This window comes from Homarus americanus, unplaced genomic scaffold (assembly GCF_018991925.1).
Source record: "Homarus americanus isolate GMGI-L3 unplaced genomic scaffold, GMGI_Hamer_2.0 scaffold33529, whole genome shotgun sequence".
In the NCBI taxonomy this organism is placed as follows: domain Eukaryota; kingdom Metazoa; phylum Arthropoda; class Malacostraca; order Decapoda; family Nephropidae; genus Homarus; species Homarus americanus.
In genome coordinates, this window is record NW_024714181.1 from 118,677 (window position 1) to 135,000 (window position 16,324).

At 44.5% G+C, this 16,324-nt stretch overlaps 1 protein-coding gene across 1 annotated transcript in view; it reads right to left on the reverse strand.

The window, feature by feature from the left end:
- The window catches only part of LOC121878469 (teneurin-a-like), a gene marked incomplete at its 5' end in the record, with an annotated part of 135,050 nt that overhangs the window by 55,881 nt on the left and 62,845 nt on the right, over positions 1 to 16,324 (reverse strand). The window contains 1 exon segment of the mRNA XM_042384710.1: positions 4,802 to 4,921. Within this exon segment, the coding sequence (XP_042240644.1) occupies positions 4,802 to 4,921 (120 nt within the window).

The window sequence follows — 16,324 nt, forward strand, 5'->3', positions numbered from 1 at the left end:
GAAGGGAGACGAGTGAGAGGGGAAGGAACAGGAGAAGGGGCCCAAGTCTTTCTACCTCCACCTTCCCTACTGGCACATGACGCCCCTGCCCTTGACACCGTCCCTATCTCACTCTGGGCACGTCTCCATTACACACACACACACACACACACACACACACACACACACACACACACCTAGTAACCATCTCTTAAGTGGGTGTCTATCCTTAATATTCCCAGTACGAACAACAGAAGTAAAGTCACGCATCCTAGGATAACCAAACTCGGGTAGCGTGTAGTGGAGACCTAAGGGGGGGGGGTAGGGGGTGGAGTGTGGGGGGTGTGGGGGTGATCTACCTGTTATTACTTACCTGGGGAATACCTTTATAGCATTAAACGACTACTGGGACTCCCTTAATTGATTTTTTCCTTCACGTTTAATGTCAATGGGACCCTAATGGGATAATAGTAGTAGTTGTTGGGTTCTAATGGGGGATGGGATGGTGTTTGTTTGTTTGTTTGTTTGTTTGTTTGTTTTGTTTTTTGTTTGTGTGTGTGTGTGTGTGTGTTCCATGGTAGAAGCTTTAATGTGTTATGTTACAAATGTTGACACACACACACACACACACGAAACCAGCGAGAGAGACAAACTTAGCGTACACAGTGCCCCCTCCCTCAGTGACCTGAAATAGAGGAGCGATACTTTTTTGTAGAGAAGGAGAGGTGAAAGAAGATTAGAGGTGGGGAAGAGTTATAGTTCGGTGAAGAAATTCAGGAGGAGGTAGAGAGGGCGGGCTGACCGCCTAGCCTAGCTAATAGTGTTAGGGTTGTGTCATGGGTTGGTTATTGTCTGTCGGTACAGGCACTAGACAGCCTACCCTGCCCCATATATGAGTGTTTTAAGGGCCTTATTTCATATTCCACTGACCCTACTGGCGGATGCTGGTCTAGGGAGGTTGTCTGTTGACTGGCCGTGTTTGCTGGCTGACCGCTGGTGGGGACAGGTGGGGTGTGGGACGGGGTGGGGGTGTGGGACGGGGTGGGGGTGTGGGACGGGGTGGGGGTGTGGGACGGTGGGGTGTGGGACGGGGTGGGGTGAAACGTGGGGTGGGGACGGGGGGGTGGGTGTGGGACGGGTGGGGGGTGTGGGACGGGTGGGGGTGTGGGACGGGTGGGCGAACTATAACTTCCTTCCCCCACCTCTAATCTTCCTTCATCCCTCCTTTCATTAAAAAAAGAAAAAACCGGGGAGGAAAGGTCAGGTATCAGCTCTGGCTTGGTTCTGGGTGGTGCTGTGAGTGAGTGGTCCTTTATAAGTGAGTTATGGTAATTGTCAACACCGTCAATGAATTGTTTTCAAGTTTGTGATGTGTGGATTAAGTCTTTTGTTGGGTGGGTGGGAAGGAAGGGTGGGATGGAAGGGAAGGAAGGAAGGAAGGAGGAGAGAGAAGGAGGAGGAGGGGAAGGAGGAAGGGAATAGGGTGGATGGTGGGAGGAGAGGAGAGAGGTAAGGTAGGAAAGGAAGGAGGGAGGGAGGAAGGAGAGGAGGTAAGGTAGGGTTGGATGGTGGGATGGAAGGAAGGGTGGATGGAGAAGAATGGAGGTAAGGGAGGAAGAAAGGAAGGGGATGGAGGGGAGAGAGAGGAAAGTGGGGAGGGAAGGAGTGAAGGTGGGAGGGTAAGGGGAAGGGGAGGAAGGGGGGATGAAAAATGGGAGGGAAGGTGGGAGTGAAGAAGGGAAGGAAAGAAGGAGGGATGGAAGGAGTGAAGAGAGGAGGTAAGGTAAGAGGAAATGGATAGAAGGAGGGACGAAAGGAGAGGAGGTAAGGTAAGAGGAAATGGATAGAAGGAGGGACGAAAGGAGAGGGAGTGGGAGGGAAAGGAGGAATGAAAGGAGGGAAGGAGGGAGGCAAGGAAGGAAGGGAGGAGGTGGGAGGAGTGGCACAGGTTGACTTATAAATAATGTATCTAAAATTAATTTATATTTTATGGGTATGAAAACAAATAATAAGAATTGCTTTAAGTCTCTCTCTTTTCTCTCTATTCACAGTGTATTTAAATCACGCCGCTGGTTCCCCAAACTGACGATCCATAAACAAGCTGTCAGACTTGCTAATGTCAGATCGCCTCTTCTCCTCCTCTCCCTCTTCATGATTCTCTACCTCCCTTCTCCTCTTCTACCTCCCTCCTCATCCTCCTATCATCATCACAAAAACACAACTTTCTATAAACAATGGGGCACTTAGATACAACAACAACAACAATAACACACACAACGAAAACAAAGACACTATACAAATACCCTCCCAAACTACAGGGTTCCTTCACACACAAACACAACAAACAAAAACACACCACCAAAAATACAGATCCATCCACACAAACAAACAAAAAAGAACAAATACAAAAAACACCAATATAACAAGAATTTTTCCACACAAACAAACAAATATATAAAACAAATAAATCCCCCCAAAACCCCACAAGCAAACCTTTAACATACACAATTAAAACAAAAAACACAACAAACACACCCCAAACAAAACACAAACACACTCCAAACACACACACACCCACACATACACTCCAAAAACACAACACCAAAAAAATTTTCTTCAACACACACATTGAAAACAGAAACAAGCACACATAAAACACAAGGGTTCCTCCACACACACACACACACACACACACACACACACACACACACACACACACACACACACACACACACACACACACACACACACACACACACACACACACACACAGGCAGCAGCAGTGTTACATGGAGAAATAAACGGAGGCCAGAGAACCACTCCTACTTCGCTACCACCGACATTTTGCCAAAGAGGCCCAGATGAATATTGTAGTGGGAGGCTACAGTGCGTCGTGGGAGAGGTGGGAGAGTAGTGGATGAGGTGGGAGAGTAGTGGGAGGTGGGAGTAGTGGAGGATGGGGGAGTAGTGGGAGAGGTGGGGGAGTAGTGGGAGTGGTGGTGGGGAGGAAGGGAGGCGAAGAGAGGTGTGGGGAAGAGGGAGAGTCATAGTGAAGATGGGGAGGAGGAGAGGCACGAGGAAATGGTGGGGAGTAGGAAAGAATTCGTGGAAGGAGAGCGGGGAGGTGGCCCAATTGTATGGTAGGGGTTGGGGTGGGGTCAAGTGGGGTCAAGCGGGGTCAGATGGGGTCAGGTGAGTTCATATGAGTTCAGGTAGGGCGAGTGGGGGTTAGATGGGGTTCAGGTGGGGTTAGATGGGGTTCAGGTGGGGTTAGATGGGGTCAAGCAGAGTCAGGTGGGGTCAGGTGGGGTTAGATGGGGTCAGGTGGTGTGAAGATGGGGTCCAAGGGTCAGGTGGGGTTAGATGGAGTCAGGTAGGGTTAGTAGGGTTAGGTGGGGTTAGATGGAGTCAGCTAGGTTCAGGTGGAGTCAGCTAGGTCATGTGAGTCAGCTAGGGTCAGGTGGGGTTAGATAGGGTCAGGTGGGGTTAAGAGGGTCAGGTGGTATCAGGCTGGGTCATGTTTTGATTTTTAAAATAAAGGTGTTCAAGCTTTGATCCTTTCTCTATAATCAATATTTTTCTTTTTTTTGTTTTCTTTTGTTGTGTGTGTGTGTGTGTGTTTCGATATGAGTCACTGGTGTGTGATTGTCTTGTCCTCTCTCTCTCTCTCTCTCTCTCTCTCTCTCTCTCTCTCTCTTCTCTCCAGTCCATCCTTCTGTTCCTTCTCATACCCCAACTGGCCACTCCTCACTTATACACTAGCCAATAAATATCCCCGAAGATCTGAACGACCAATGTTTACATCGTGTACAACACTACCGCCCCGCCCACACCAAGACCTCCCGGACACACGAGAGAGCCCTAATCATGTACACGAACACAGGTATACAATTTAACATACATATACAGTAGACAAAGCATGTGTACAATTTACAATGTATATCTGGACAGTACAGGTATATAAACAATGGTTAACAAGGCAATTAGACCAAGGAAAGCCGGCATGCTTATAACCAGTTAGATCCTTGGTATGAGTATTAATTAGTAAATACAAAGGAATACAGGTGATGTATAAGTAATTTGATGTTTTAATGTATTACTGTATTTCAATAATTAATTTTAATACCTGTATTCTTGGTTATTAATTACAAAAGTTATTAACAATTAAGTGATATGAATTATTTTTTAGTCTTATTTATTCGGTAACCTTTTCATTGTATATTAAATATGTTCATATAATTACCATTGTCCTCTCTCTCTCTCTCTCTCTCTCTCTCTCTCTCTCTCTCTCTCTCTCTTTATCTTACCCTTTCTCACATCCCCTTCTCCCTTTATCCGCTTATCCAGACAGCTCCCGAGGCCCTACAAATCCCTCACATCCCTCGTAAAGAACAAGGTCTCCATTCCCACAATCCCCCAGGCTGGCCGCAGGTTGAATAGGTTCCATTCCTCAATCCCAATCCGTCTCCCGATTTTATTACGTCGACTTGATCAGGAAATCCCTATTTCATGAGTAAGCTTTTAAAGGACTATTAAATCCCTAATTGGGTAACATTGTCCCCTAAATCCCTAAAATGGGTAATAACAACCCTTAAACACATGGACGATAAGAGCCCTCCAGCTGTCATAAAAGGGAGCACACACACACACACACACACACACACACACACACACACACACACACACACACACACACACACGCACACAAGAAAAAAAACCAGGTATGAGTCCCCCTCAGAGTTCATATTGTACACTTAATTAACCTGCACAGGTACACACCACACCTATGTATACAACAGAAACAAAAGATCAAAGTACTCACCATCCTCCTTTCCTGGTGGCTGTGAGGCCGAACCTGGACTCCTTGTCGACGCTGGTCCGGACTCCCACGATGCCCTGACCCTGAGGGGTGACGACCCGGCCACGGATCACCGCCACCCGCCTGCACGGACCCGACGGTAAACAGTAGAGAGGCAGTTAGATAAGTGGGGTCTAGGGGGCAGAGGACCTCTTTAATGTGGTCCAGGGGCGGGGTGGGGGGTAAGGGGGGGTAAAGGGGGAGGTAATAAAGGCTGTGTATGCAGGGAGGGGGAGTGGGAGACTGAAGTCGTATAAGGGAAAAAGGGGAGGGGGAGGGGGGGGGTCTCCTGCTAAGCTGGGTGTTTAAAGGGGTTTAACTAACTGATGGAGACCCATTTATGGCCAACCCTTAAAAGTTGGACCATAGTTATTATTACTTTTTGGGGGGTAAAGTTATTTTTTGTATTAAGTTAATTCTTTAAAACTTTGTAATTGGTATGAACTTGACTCCTGGATAAGTATATACACAGAGTATGTGAGTTATGACCAACAACAATCAGTATATATCATGCTACAGCCTAATTAAACCCAAGTAACGTGAGCAGTATGGTACTTGAATGCATTATGATTAAATTAATCATAATAAAATGGTCCATGCATGGGGTAAATGCATAAATATTATATAAAAGTGCAGAATCTTAGTTTCTTGTGCAAATCCATTGCAGTCCCGAGATGAATCATGAGAGACAGAGATAGAGGTAGACAGAGAAAGAGAGAGAAACAGAGAGAGAGAAGAAAGAGAGAGAGACAGCAAGGGGGAGCATAATTCTGTTAAAAAAAGAACAAAAATAGAGATGGCAGTGAGACGAAGAAGTATACAAAAAGTCTGGTGGAAAAAATTTTGATATGAAAAAAGTAAAATAAACAACTGCTCTGGATGTCGTAAAAATCACAGTAGAGTCATCGGGTCTGTTCCGAGGTTGGGGATAAACACAGTGTCTACTGATGTCCCGCGTCCTCACCGCCTCGCACGGCTCTGACCTCGACTTCGTTATGACATGACACTCAAACAAACACAAAAGAATGACGTTACTGGTGGACATGACAAAAAAAAGTTTACACAGTCACATAAATCAAGGTCACAGTGTTGCGAATGGGACATTGGAAAAAAGTAATTTTTTTTTGTTTGGCTACATTTCTAAGCTACAATGCATGGAATTGGGAAATGTCCTGTATCAAAAAGCCACCTGTATCAAAACATTAGAATATACATAGCTGAAATATGTCAATCATCATTCTGGAAGACGTCCGAGGAAATACAAAAAAAGTTTGCATTTTTTTATTATTTTTTCTCTATTTTTTGTGTTTTGTTTTCTCTCTTTCACTGAAGGTCCTTTGAATAAACCACTAATATAGTAATAATCATAATAATCATAGTAATAATAAGTGTTCAACTCTACAGCCGGACACTGGACGGTCCGTGAGTAACATAACTAACACAGCTACACTAAGGCCAAGATTCTCGGCCGAGTCTAAAAATACGGAGTCGAGGTGAAGCATCAACAACAACACTCTCCGTCACTCACTTCCTCTTCGTCTCCTGCCGGGTACCACCTCCGAGACATGGCCAGCTCGAGCGAACATGATCGTCTGGCTAACACGTAACATTAGTGTGAGAAAAGAACACTGAATATTATCCCCCTACATTCTATCTCTGCTAACATTCTATCTCTCCCTTCCTTAACTCTTTTATTTTGATGAGTCTCACAGCATCGACAACCCACATCAGGTTGGGACTCGGGTACTCAGACGCAGCAGGAGACGCTGACGAAGGACAGGGGGGAGAGAGAGAGGTGTTGGTGCTCCCCTCCATCCCTCCGGTACTCTTATGGACCGGGCAGCACCGCGGCCTTAGTACCCGCTCAAGTACGAACACAGAAGAGTCTTGTGACACACACACACATATTTGACACTGGTGGCCTGGGGACGCGACACAGGATGGGGGTGGTGGTGGGGGGTGCATGACACTCTGTGGGGGTAGAAGGGGGAGCAGGAGTGTCATGACACACGGAGGGGGGGGTGTGGTGGTAGTGGGGGTTCATACATGCAGGGGGAGGGGCTAGGGGGGAGGGTCGGCACACGGACACAAAGACAAGGACAACAAGCAGAAGCGGGGATGGTGGGAAGTGAAGTAATAATAATAATAATAAAGAAGTCTTTAATATATATATATATATATACTGTATATATGCAATTTTTTTTCTTCATATCTACTTTAAACAATCTAAGTTATGTCTCTTTATACATTATTTTAGCTTCGTTGATTTACGGTGAGAATCTGTGCTTTTCAAACACTGTCTGTAATATCTGCCTGGTATGTATATTGATATTATAAAGGTAAACAATAACCTCTTACGTCAACCAACTTCAAAGTACATTTTTTCATATTTTTTCAAATTTTTGTCCATAATTCGGGGTCAATGAAGGACTGCTCTTTCACCTTTTTCCTAATTCTTAAAAAAAATACACAAAACAATATTAAAATCTAAAGTAAAAATTCAATACAGAGGAACAACAGTAAAGGAGAAAACAAACCAAAACAAAAAACAAGGCATACTGAAAGGAATCGAACCGGGGTGCCTGAAGTTACTTACGCGGCATCAAGGTAAGATTAACAGGTAAGTAACATTATTAACACCGCAAGAAGTCGAGTGTGTATCTCAGGCTCAGTGTTACCTCTCAGCCTCTGCTCTGGTAACACTCTTGCTATACACAAGCCAAGACACATCTAACAACACGAACAATACTGATGAGAAGAATCCACACACGTTCTTTTATACTTATTAATATTATTCCAAAATGTCAACATATAATACGATTTTTCTTCTAAGTAAACATAAAATAATCCTTGACAATTGAATTATTCTAAAAAAAATAATCTAGACATAAATCATCATGGTTAAAATAATACCCAATAATAATTATACAGTTAGACTTAATCCTCATGTTAAAATAATCCATAAAATGTTGAATTATATCACCAATAAGAATAATCTAGGTAAAAATAATCTCTCTAAAAAAAATAATCCATAAATTCCCAAATATATAACTCAATAAACTACCCAAACACTTCCTCAGCTTACTACTGCAATATAAAAAAAAATACCTATAAATAACACCAATTAATCGAGCTATATACAAACACACTATTCTTTAAATCCTCTCTAAAACTCTTACTAAAGAATAGCCCATAGAATTCTACCCTCCCCTCTCCCTCCCTCCCCCCACACCTAAAGAAAAAAAGGTAGGTAGTAATTTTAAAGCATAAATAATCTCCTGTTAAAAATAATTGTCCAAAAAAATTTCCACAAAGCGTATTTTTAATTTATAAGTACAATACCACCAAATCACTTCTGTACACTAATTGGTCTCGTTTAGATGTTCCTAATCACCTGTGTCTCTCTTTCAGTCGTTTAAAAAAAAATCTTCTTACTTTTTTCATATGTGTTCAAGTGAAAAATATCGTAGGATTATTACATGTGATTGTGCTTTCTTCTTTACCATCTTAAGAGTGGCTTCGACGCATTAGTCAGTACACGTCAGTTGGTAGACGAGGGAGCACGTCAGGTAGGGGGCAGACGAGTCAATAGGAAACAGGAGGAACCAGAAGTTACACGTCAACATATTTTTTTTAGAAAGTCTGACCATGACAACAACGACGACGAATCCGGACGCTGCATAAAAGGAACCACAAGTAGAAATGACGAGAAGACAATGAAGAGCCGAAAAGTATTCGAAAAACCGGAACAAATACACAGAAATGAAAATATATTCGAAAAACTGGAAATATACACAACCGGAAATGTACTCGAAAAACCGGGAATACACAGAGAACCGAAAGTACATAAAATACACCAGAAGGAAGCATTCAAGACAGAACCCACGCATAAGACCCAGAGTAGACAAAAAGATCCTGATAGACACGAGGAGACAGAATCAAACTCGACAAAACCTGGTGTTGTTATGACGTACAATTACGGACAAAATTCCCTGGACATTTCATAATATCTGGTTTCTATTTCTGGGTTATATATAGGATTGGCTTTTACTCGTATATATAATAATACTGTTTTTCGTCACGTGTCGGAATCACAAAATGAGGGGAAAAAAGTCCTCTTGAATGCAATGAAAAATATGAGCATGTATGTTAAAATTTCAACGTTCCCCCTTCAAATATTTTCATGCCAAGTGTCCAGTGGAAATTTTTTCTCAACTATACCTGTCAGCCAACGTCAAGGAAACACACCATAAAGTTTCCCCGCTCTCTAGTCTTACAAAACAGAGAACAAAAACAACAACAAAAACAAACAAACAGAAATCCCGTGTTTGTCGGGATCAGTTTCGACAAGTTGAATTCGCCGTTTGGGAGGAAAGGACTAATTTCAATGTCGGTGGAAAATAGACACAAACTGATGGACTGAATTCAATTTCGACGCGATGGAAAATAATCTGGGTGGAGTAGAACGGATGCCGATGAAGGGTGGTGGGGAAGGGTGGTTGGTGGGTGGAAGGGTGGGTTGGTGGGTGGGTGGGCACAGGTGGGGGAAGGGTGGGGTGGGTGGGGAAGGAGTGGTTGGTGGGTGGGGAGAAGGTGGCTGGTGGTTGGTGGGTGGGGGAAGTGGGGAAGGTGGTTGGTGGGTGGGGAAGGTGGTGGTGTGTGGTTGGTGGGTAAGAAGGGGTGGTTGGTGGGGGAAGAAGGGTGGTGGAGAAAGGGGGTTGGAATGGTGGAGGAAAAGGGGATATTGGTAGGTGGGGAAGATTGTTGTTGGTGGGGATTGGGGGGAGGGGGGAGCTGACATGGGGGCATGGGTGTCATAGTTGGTGAATTGAATCGATGGATGCAGGGGAGGGAGAGAGAGAGAGAGAGAGAGAGAGAGTTGGGGTGTGGGGAGAGGGAGTGAGAGGGAGAGGGTGTGGAGGGGATGGAGAGAGTTGGGGTGTGGGGAGAGGGAGTGAGAGGGAGAGGGTGTGGAGGGGATGGACCGATCTATCTCTACTAATTAAAATCATTTTCAAGGGAGTTGTAACAAATTGCTGGAGGATTATATCAGATATCACCTTCACTTCATCAGAAATCCGGACGAGGGAGGTAATTTAACCGGGCCGACGCTTGACTGGTGAACGATGACTGACTGGTGAGCGATGACTGGTGAGCGATGACTGGTGAACGATGACTGACTGATGAGCGATGACTGGTGAACGATGACTGGTGAACGATGACTGACTGGTGAGCGATGACTGGTGAACAATGACTGACTGGTGTTTCATTTTAAGAGAGCCACAATCAGAGAGAGAGAGAGAGAGAGGAAGGAGGGGAGGGGGAGGTTAAAAAGAAAAGACTGTTGTTGACTGGATAACTGTCTGTTTGTGAGTGTGTATATGCTCTCTCGCCAGTCACAATAATTTCATTGGACGAAGCGGAATGTCCTCCTCGTGAGTGACAGACAGAGATACACACACACACACACACACACACACACACACATCTCTCTGTATAAAACCACCACAATTATTATCATCATCATTACCATCATCATCATCATCATCATCACTATCTACAACCACACATGAATAACAACACCATAACACAACACGGAAGTAAACAACAGATGAATAATAACATCACAACACGGAAATAAACATCGTCAACATTACACTATCACGTCAAGTATAAATGTTATTGCCATTGTTTTCTCCTATTTCAGGCAAACTTTGTTATTGTATGATGAGTGACGGAAGTACAATGAGTGTGATGGAAGTACAATGAGTGTGATGGAAGTACAATGAGTGTGATGGAAGTACTGTGCAATGTAATGGAAGTATAATGAATCTGATGAAATTATGAGTATGGTGAAAGTATAATGAACAAGATGGAAATATAATGAATATGATGAAATTGTGAGTATGATGAAAGTAGAATGAGCAAGATGGAAATATAATGAGTATGGTGAAATTATGAGTATGATAAAAGTATAATGAGCAAGATGGAAATATAATGAGTATGGTGAAATTATGCGTATGACAAAAGTATAATGAGCAAGATGGAAATATAATGAGTATGATGAAATTATGAGTACGATGAAAGTATTATGAGTAAGATGGATATATAATGAGTATGGTGAAATTATGCGTATGGTGGAAGTACATGATGAAATTATAATGCGGGTGACGGAAAGTATGGGTATCACGGAAGTATAATGAGTATGATGTTAGTATAATGAATCTAATGAAAGTATATAAGTGCAATGGATGTATAATGAGTATAATGGAAAGTATAATGAATACGCTAAAATTATAATGAGCATGAAAGTATAATGAGTATGATGTAAGTAATATAATCCCTGGACTCTATTAAGACAAATTATACTCTATTTCAATGGGGTTTTCGTCACCATTATAAAGACTGAGTGTTTCTTAATCTACTCTCTCTCTCTCTCTCTCTCTCTCTCTCTCTCTCTCTTTAAAGGCTAAGAGCTATAGTGCTATATTATGTAAAGAAATACAATGTATGTGTTTATATTTGACTATAATTTATATATATTTATGTAGAGAGAGAGAGAGAGAGAGAGAGAGAGAGAGAGAGAGAGAGAGAGAGAGAGAGAGAGAGAGAGGAAAAAATCTCCCCAAGAAATCTTTCTCTACATTAAGTCTTCTCATCTCATATTCTTTTCTGCAAGTTGAGTCTTATTAGACCAACTTAACCAAACGGGGGAGGGGGGGGACACTCACAATGGAGAGAAGACGAGAGATACTTTACAACTGGGGATGGAGAGACACTCTAACAAGAGCACAAGAGATAGATACTACCCAAGAGAGAGAGAGAGAGAGAGAGAGAGAGAGAGAGAGAGAGAGAGAGAGAGAGAGAGAGAGAGAGAGAGAGAGAGAGAGAGAGAGAGAGAGACCCCTCGTGTATAGCTGGACCAGGCCAATATGAAGGAGAAACTTAGTTCCCGTGTTGACTTAAGCGCACTAATGAATAATTAAAGGCCTATTTGCATACGAACTTTTGTAATCCTGCGAAATTACCCCAGTTCCCTTGGTTTGGCCCGCCCCGCCTCTGGCCCATAAGGGAGTGGAGAGGGGAGAGAGGGAAGGAAGAAGGGGGGAGGGGGGGAGGTGAGAGTAAGGAGAGATGAGGTTCTTTCCCCCCTCCTTCCTCCTTCTTCAACCCTCCCCCTATTCCCTTAGTGGTTACCGTCTTCAGCATAGAAAGGGAGGAAGGGGCTTCGCTGGAAAAGGTATCCCTCTTAACTTTGCTTCACTCTTTCCCATCCTTCATCCATTTTCCCCAGCCTATCCCCACCTTTCTTATCCTTCCCAACTTTTCCCATCCTTCATCCCACTCTTCCTCCACCCTTCCCCCACCCATTCCCCACTCTTCCCATCCTTCACCCCACCCCTTCCATCTCTTACCCACCCTTCCCCATCTCACGTATAGAACCCTTATTTATTTTAATTTTTTCCCTTTAAGCTGGAAAATTACGAGGCGGGTTCATTTTCTGCCCCATGGACTCTCTCTTGACGTGTGTGGTAGGGTGTGGCAGGGTGTAGTCTGGTGAGGGAGGGTGTATTTGGATGTGGCAGTGTGTGGTAAGTTGGGGATAGTTTGACAGTGCGGTGGTAGGGTGTGGTAATGTGGAGGTAGAGTGTGGTAGCTTGGGGAGGGGAGGGCAGTGTGTGTGTGTGTGTGTGTGTGTGTATTACGGTGTGGTAGGATGTGGTACTGTGTGGTAGAATGGTAGTTGTATAAGAGAAAATCAAATAACCTCTAAGTAGAATCAATGACAATATTACAGTAAATCCTAGATAAAACTATAAAATAAACAGATTATATTGAATGACTTCCTAAATACAGACCAACATGCATAAAACACAAAAGCCTTCAATTGTGGATAAAATTCCCTCGACACATTAGGACCATCAAACCTCTACCTGAAGAATATGTACAGTCGCTTCCACTTATACCTGGTACAGTGGGTGGTGCGTTTTGTGAGATTTGGCACCTCTGGGCAATGTTTTATCCAGTAACCTTAGTCTGGTTACTACTGAGAGGTTCCTTAGAGCCACTATGGGAGTTTTAATACCATGTAAATAAACACAAAGTTGCCATATCTCACAAAACGCCCCAGCCACTGTACCAGGTGTAAGTGTAGGCGACTGTACATAAGGTTAATTACTGTATAATTCTTACATTAATTTACTTAGATTATATTTCGTGTTACAGAGAGGCGATATTTTTTCATGTTATTACTCAGACGAGATTTATAATGACAAGCCAGCGTTCATATACTATAATTAAGTCACATAACACCAACAAGGAGATGTCAGTTGTTGTCACGTGTCGAGGGAATATGGATCGTAACTGGACAATCTATCATACACGTCCGCTTATGTAGCTTACGTTGACTTAATAATCACTGTATAAAATATTCCCAGTTAAAAAGGTTCCAATGCTGCTACTAATGAAGGAATCCAATATAATGTTTGTGAAGTTCCAAGGGGTTTTTGATCCAGATATTTCGTCATAACAACAAGAAGCAGTCCAGTCTTACCCCCCCACCATCCCCCTCACACACGTAGTTTATTCTACCTACGAAACAGAGATTTATTCTTTCCCGGTCTTTCACTCTCCGTGTTATGAATAAATTCGTAGCTGAAATTATTCACGGTGAAGAAACTGACCTTTTCTTCCTGTGAGTTTGAAGTTAATTTGGTCATGTAATTTGACTTATATAAATCGTGGTATTCAAAAAGTTGTCACTGGTAGCATTTTGTAGATCTCTCTCTCTCTCTCTCTCTCTCTCTCTCTCTCTCTCTCTCTCTCTCTCTCTCTCTCTTAAAATGTTACCAAGATATCTCAGCCGCGTGTGTGTTTTTTCTTTCTTATTTTCTCTTACATTGTTTTTACATCCTCACATACATCTCAACTATGAACAAACTCCAACGTAAATCTCGCGGTTCCCTTCTTTACGACGGAGACTCAAATACTACAAATAACACAGCCAAAATTACGCTTGGATTTACCCAGTTTTCCCCTCCACACGCCTCGACTACGCACACTCTTCTCCCTGAATCTCTGTGGCCTTTCTTTACAGCCTCTTCCGTCGCGTTGCTTGTGGCCTCCTGACAGTTTTAGTGCTCGGGATTAAGGGGCAGCCGGAGCTCACAAAAATTTCAGAGAGGATTGGCAATCAGGACGCGGTGCCCTAGATACATCCCTGGAAGCTGTGGGTGGGTCAGGGTTTTCTCCTACCCGACTCTTACTAGTCTGAAGGGGTCATCCTGGCTAGTATAACCTCCCACCAGACGACCTCCTCCGTTCCTGCTGAGGTCGACGACGAAGGCACTGAAGGTGTAAGGGTTACGGGACTTTATACACCCGCTTCCAGTTATCCCGACAGACAGACAGACAGATAGGTGAGAAAAATCCCACATACTCAACAGGTAATAACGACAGGAAAAACAACCATACAGGCTTAAGATATATACGAGTACAGTACAGGTTAAAACTAGTGTATCGACAGTGATGATAATACGAGCGATAAGGAGTTACGTCACTAAGATAAAACAAAACAAGAGTGAATGATGTTGTATTATGTGACGAAATTTACCTAATATCATTACTTATTTTGTGTGTGTGTGTGTGTGTGTGTGTGTGTAGGTAATGAGCCAACTCTTGACAAACGAACGTTGATTTCTGGTCATTGGGTTAACTTGGCCGTCTTTCCACACAGGTTCATTCCCCTTAAACATCGTTCATTTTCCTTCCTCTTCGTCTCTATTATTGTCCATTGTCCCCCCACATTATCGTAACTCACACACACACACACACACACACACACACACACACACACACACACACAAACAGGAACAGACACACACACACACATTATCATTAAACACTAATTTATCTTATACCACGAAATAAATTATACAGTGCAGTGTTCAACGATCCTTCCACACATGAGAGGGAGGGGAGGGAGGGAGGGAGGGAGGGAGGGAGGAGGGAGGAGGGAGGGAGGTGGAGGGGGGGAGGGAGGGAGGGGGGAGGAGGGGAGGAGGGAGGGTGAGTGGAGGAGGGAGGAGGGGAGGGAGGGAGGGTGAGGGAGGGAGGAGGAAGGAGAATCGTATCTATAGAAGCTTATCTGGTAAGTATGGGGGGGCTGTCCTAGAGAACTGTAGAGGCTGGGAAGGAGAGAGATAGAAGGGGTGTGGTGAAGGAAGGAGGAGGAGGAGGATGAGACGTAGTGGGGAGGAGGAGGAAGAGAAGGAGGAGGAGTGCAAGGGGAGGGAAAAGGAGGGGGGAAACAGCAAAGAGGAAGGAGGGGTAGTAGTGTGTGGGGGAGAGATGGGGGGTGAGGAAGAGGAAGAATGGGGAGGAAGGAGGAGGGGGAAGAGCAGTGAAGAGGAGGAGGAGGAAGGAGGGGGATCATTCATTCTGTAACGAGAGTGTTCAGGTAACATGGTGAGACAGCAATTAGAACAGCGGGGGCCAGTTAATGTTGCCAGACTGCTGCTCGTGTTGCTCCCTATGTTATCTTAACGATCGTCTGCCGAGTCTAATTGCCAGCTCACCCACCACCCCCTTTTCCTCAACCCTTTATATCACCCTCCCTCATCCCCTCCCCTCCTCGCCACCACCCTTTACCCCTCCCCCTGCCCTCATCCCCCTTCCTACTATCATAGCTTGTCGCTTCGAGTTAATAACCAGTCAGATGAAATATGCCCCCCCACCCTGTTTTGGAGGAGGGGGGGGGTGGGAGGGGAGGTGGGGGGGGTGGGAGGGAGGGGGGGGTGGGAGGGAGGTGGGGGGGTGGAGGAGGTGGGGTGGGGGAGGTGGGGTGGGGGAGGTGGGGGGGTGGGAGGGAGGTGGGGGTGGGAGGGGAGGTGGGGGGGTGGGAGGGGAGGTGGTGGTGGGAGGGAGGTGGGGGGGAGGGGAGGTAGGGGGGTGGAGGGAGGTGGGGGGTGGGAGGAGGTGGAGGGTGGGAGGGAGCTGGAGGGGTGGGAAGGAGGTAAGGTGGGGAGGCTGATGTTAGATTTGAGGATAATTTTGCCTCCTATTTTTTTTGGAGGCTGAGAGGGTGAGGGGGGGAGGGGGGGTAGTATCAGATAATGTGGGAGGGAAGGTTAACACATACAGTAATATAGATAAATTTACCTACATATATATTTTTGTTTAGATTCTCCAATATATTCACATAAAATCATGACTACTAGTTGAGATATATGTAAGTAAATATGTACTGTGTCGTGTTGTGGGAGGCAGTGAGGGGAGGCAGTGAGGGGGAGAGGCAGTGGGGAGAGGCAGCTTCCACCAGCACCTTCCACCCACCAGGCACTGATATCTTCCTGTACTAGTGGCGGTGGTGTAGTCCTGTCGCATCGTTCCTACGTTAACGGGATGAATAAGTTGCTCTAGTAAGTTTGTAGAATAATTCTGGTTGGGTGTAAAACTCACTAACAACATTATAATGGGTGTTGTTTA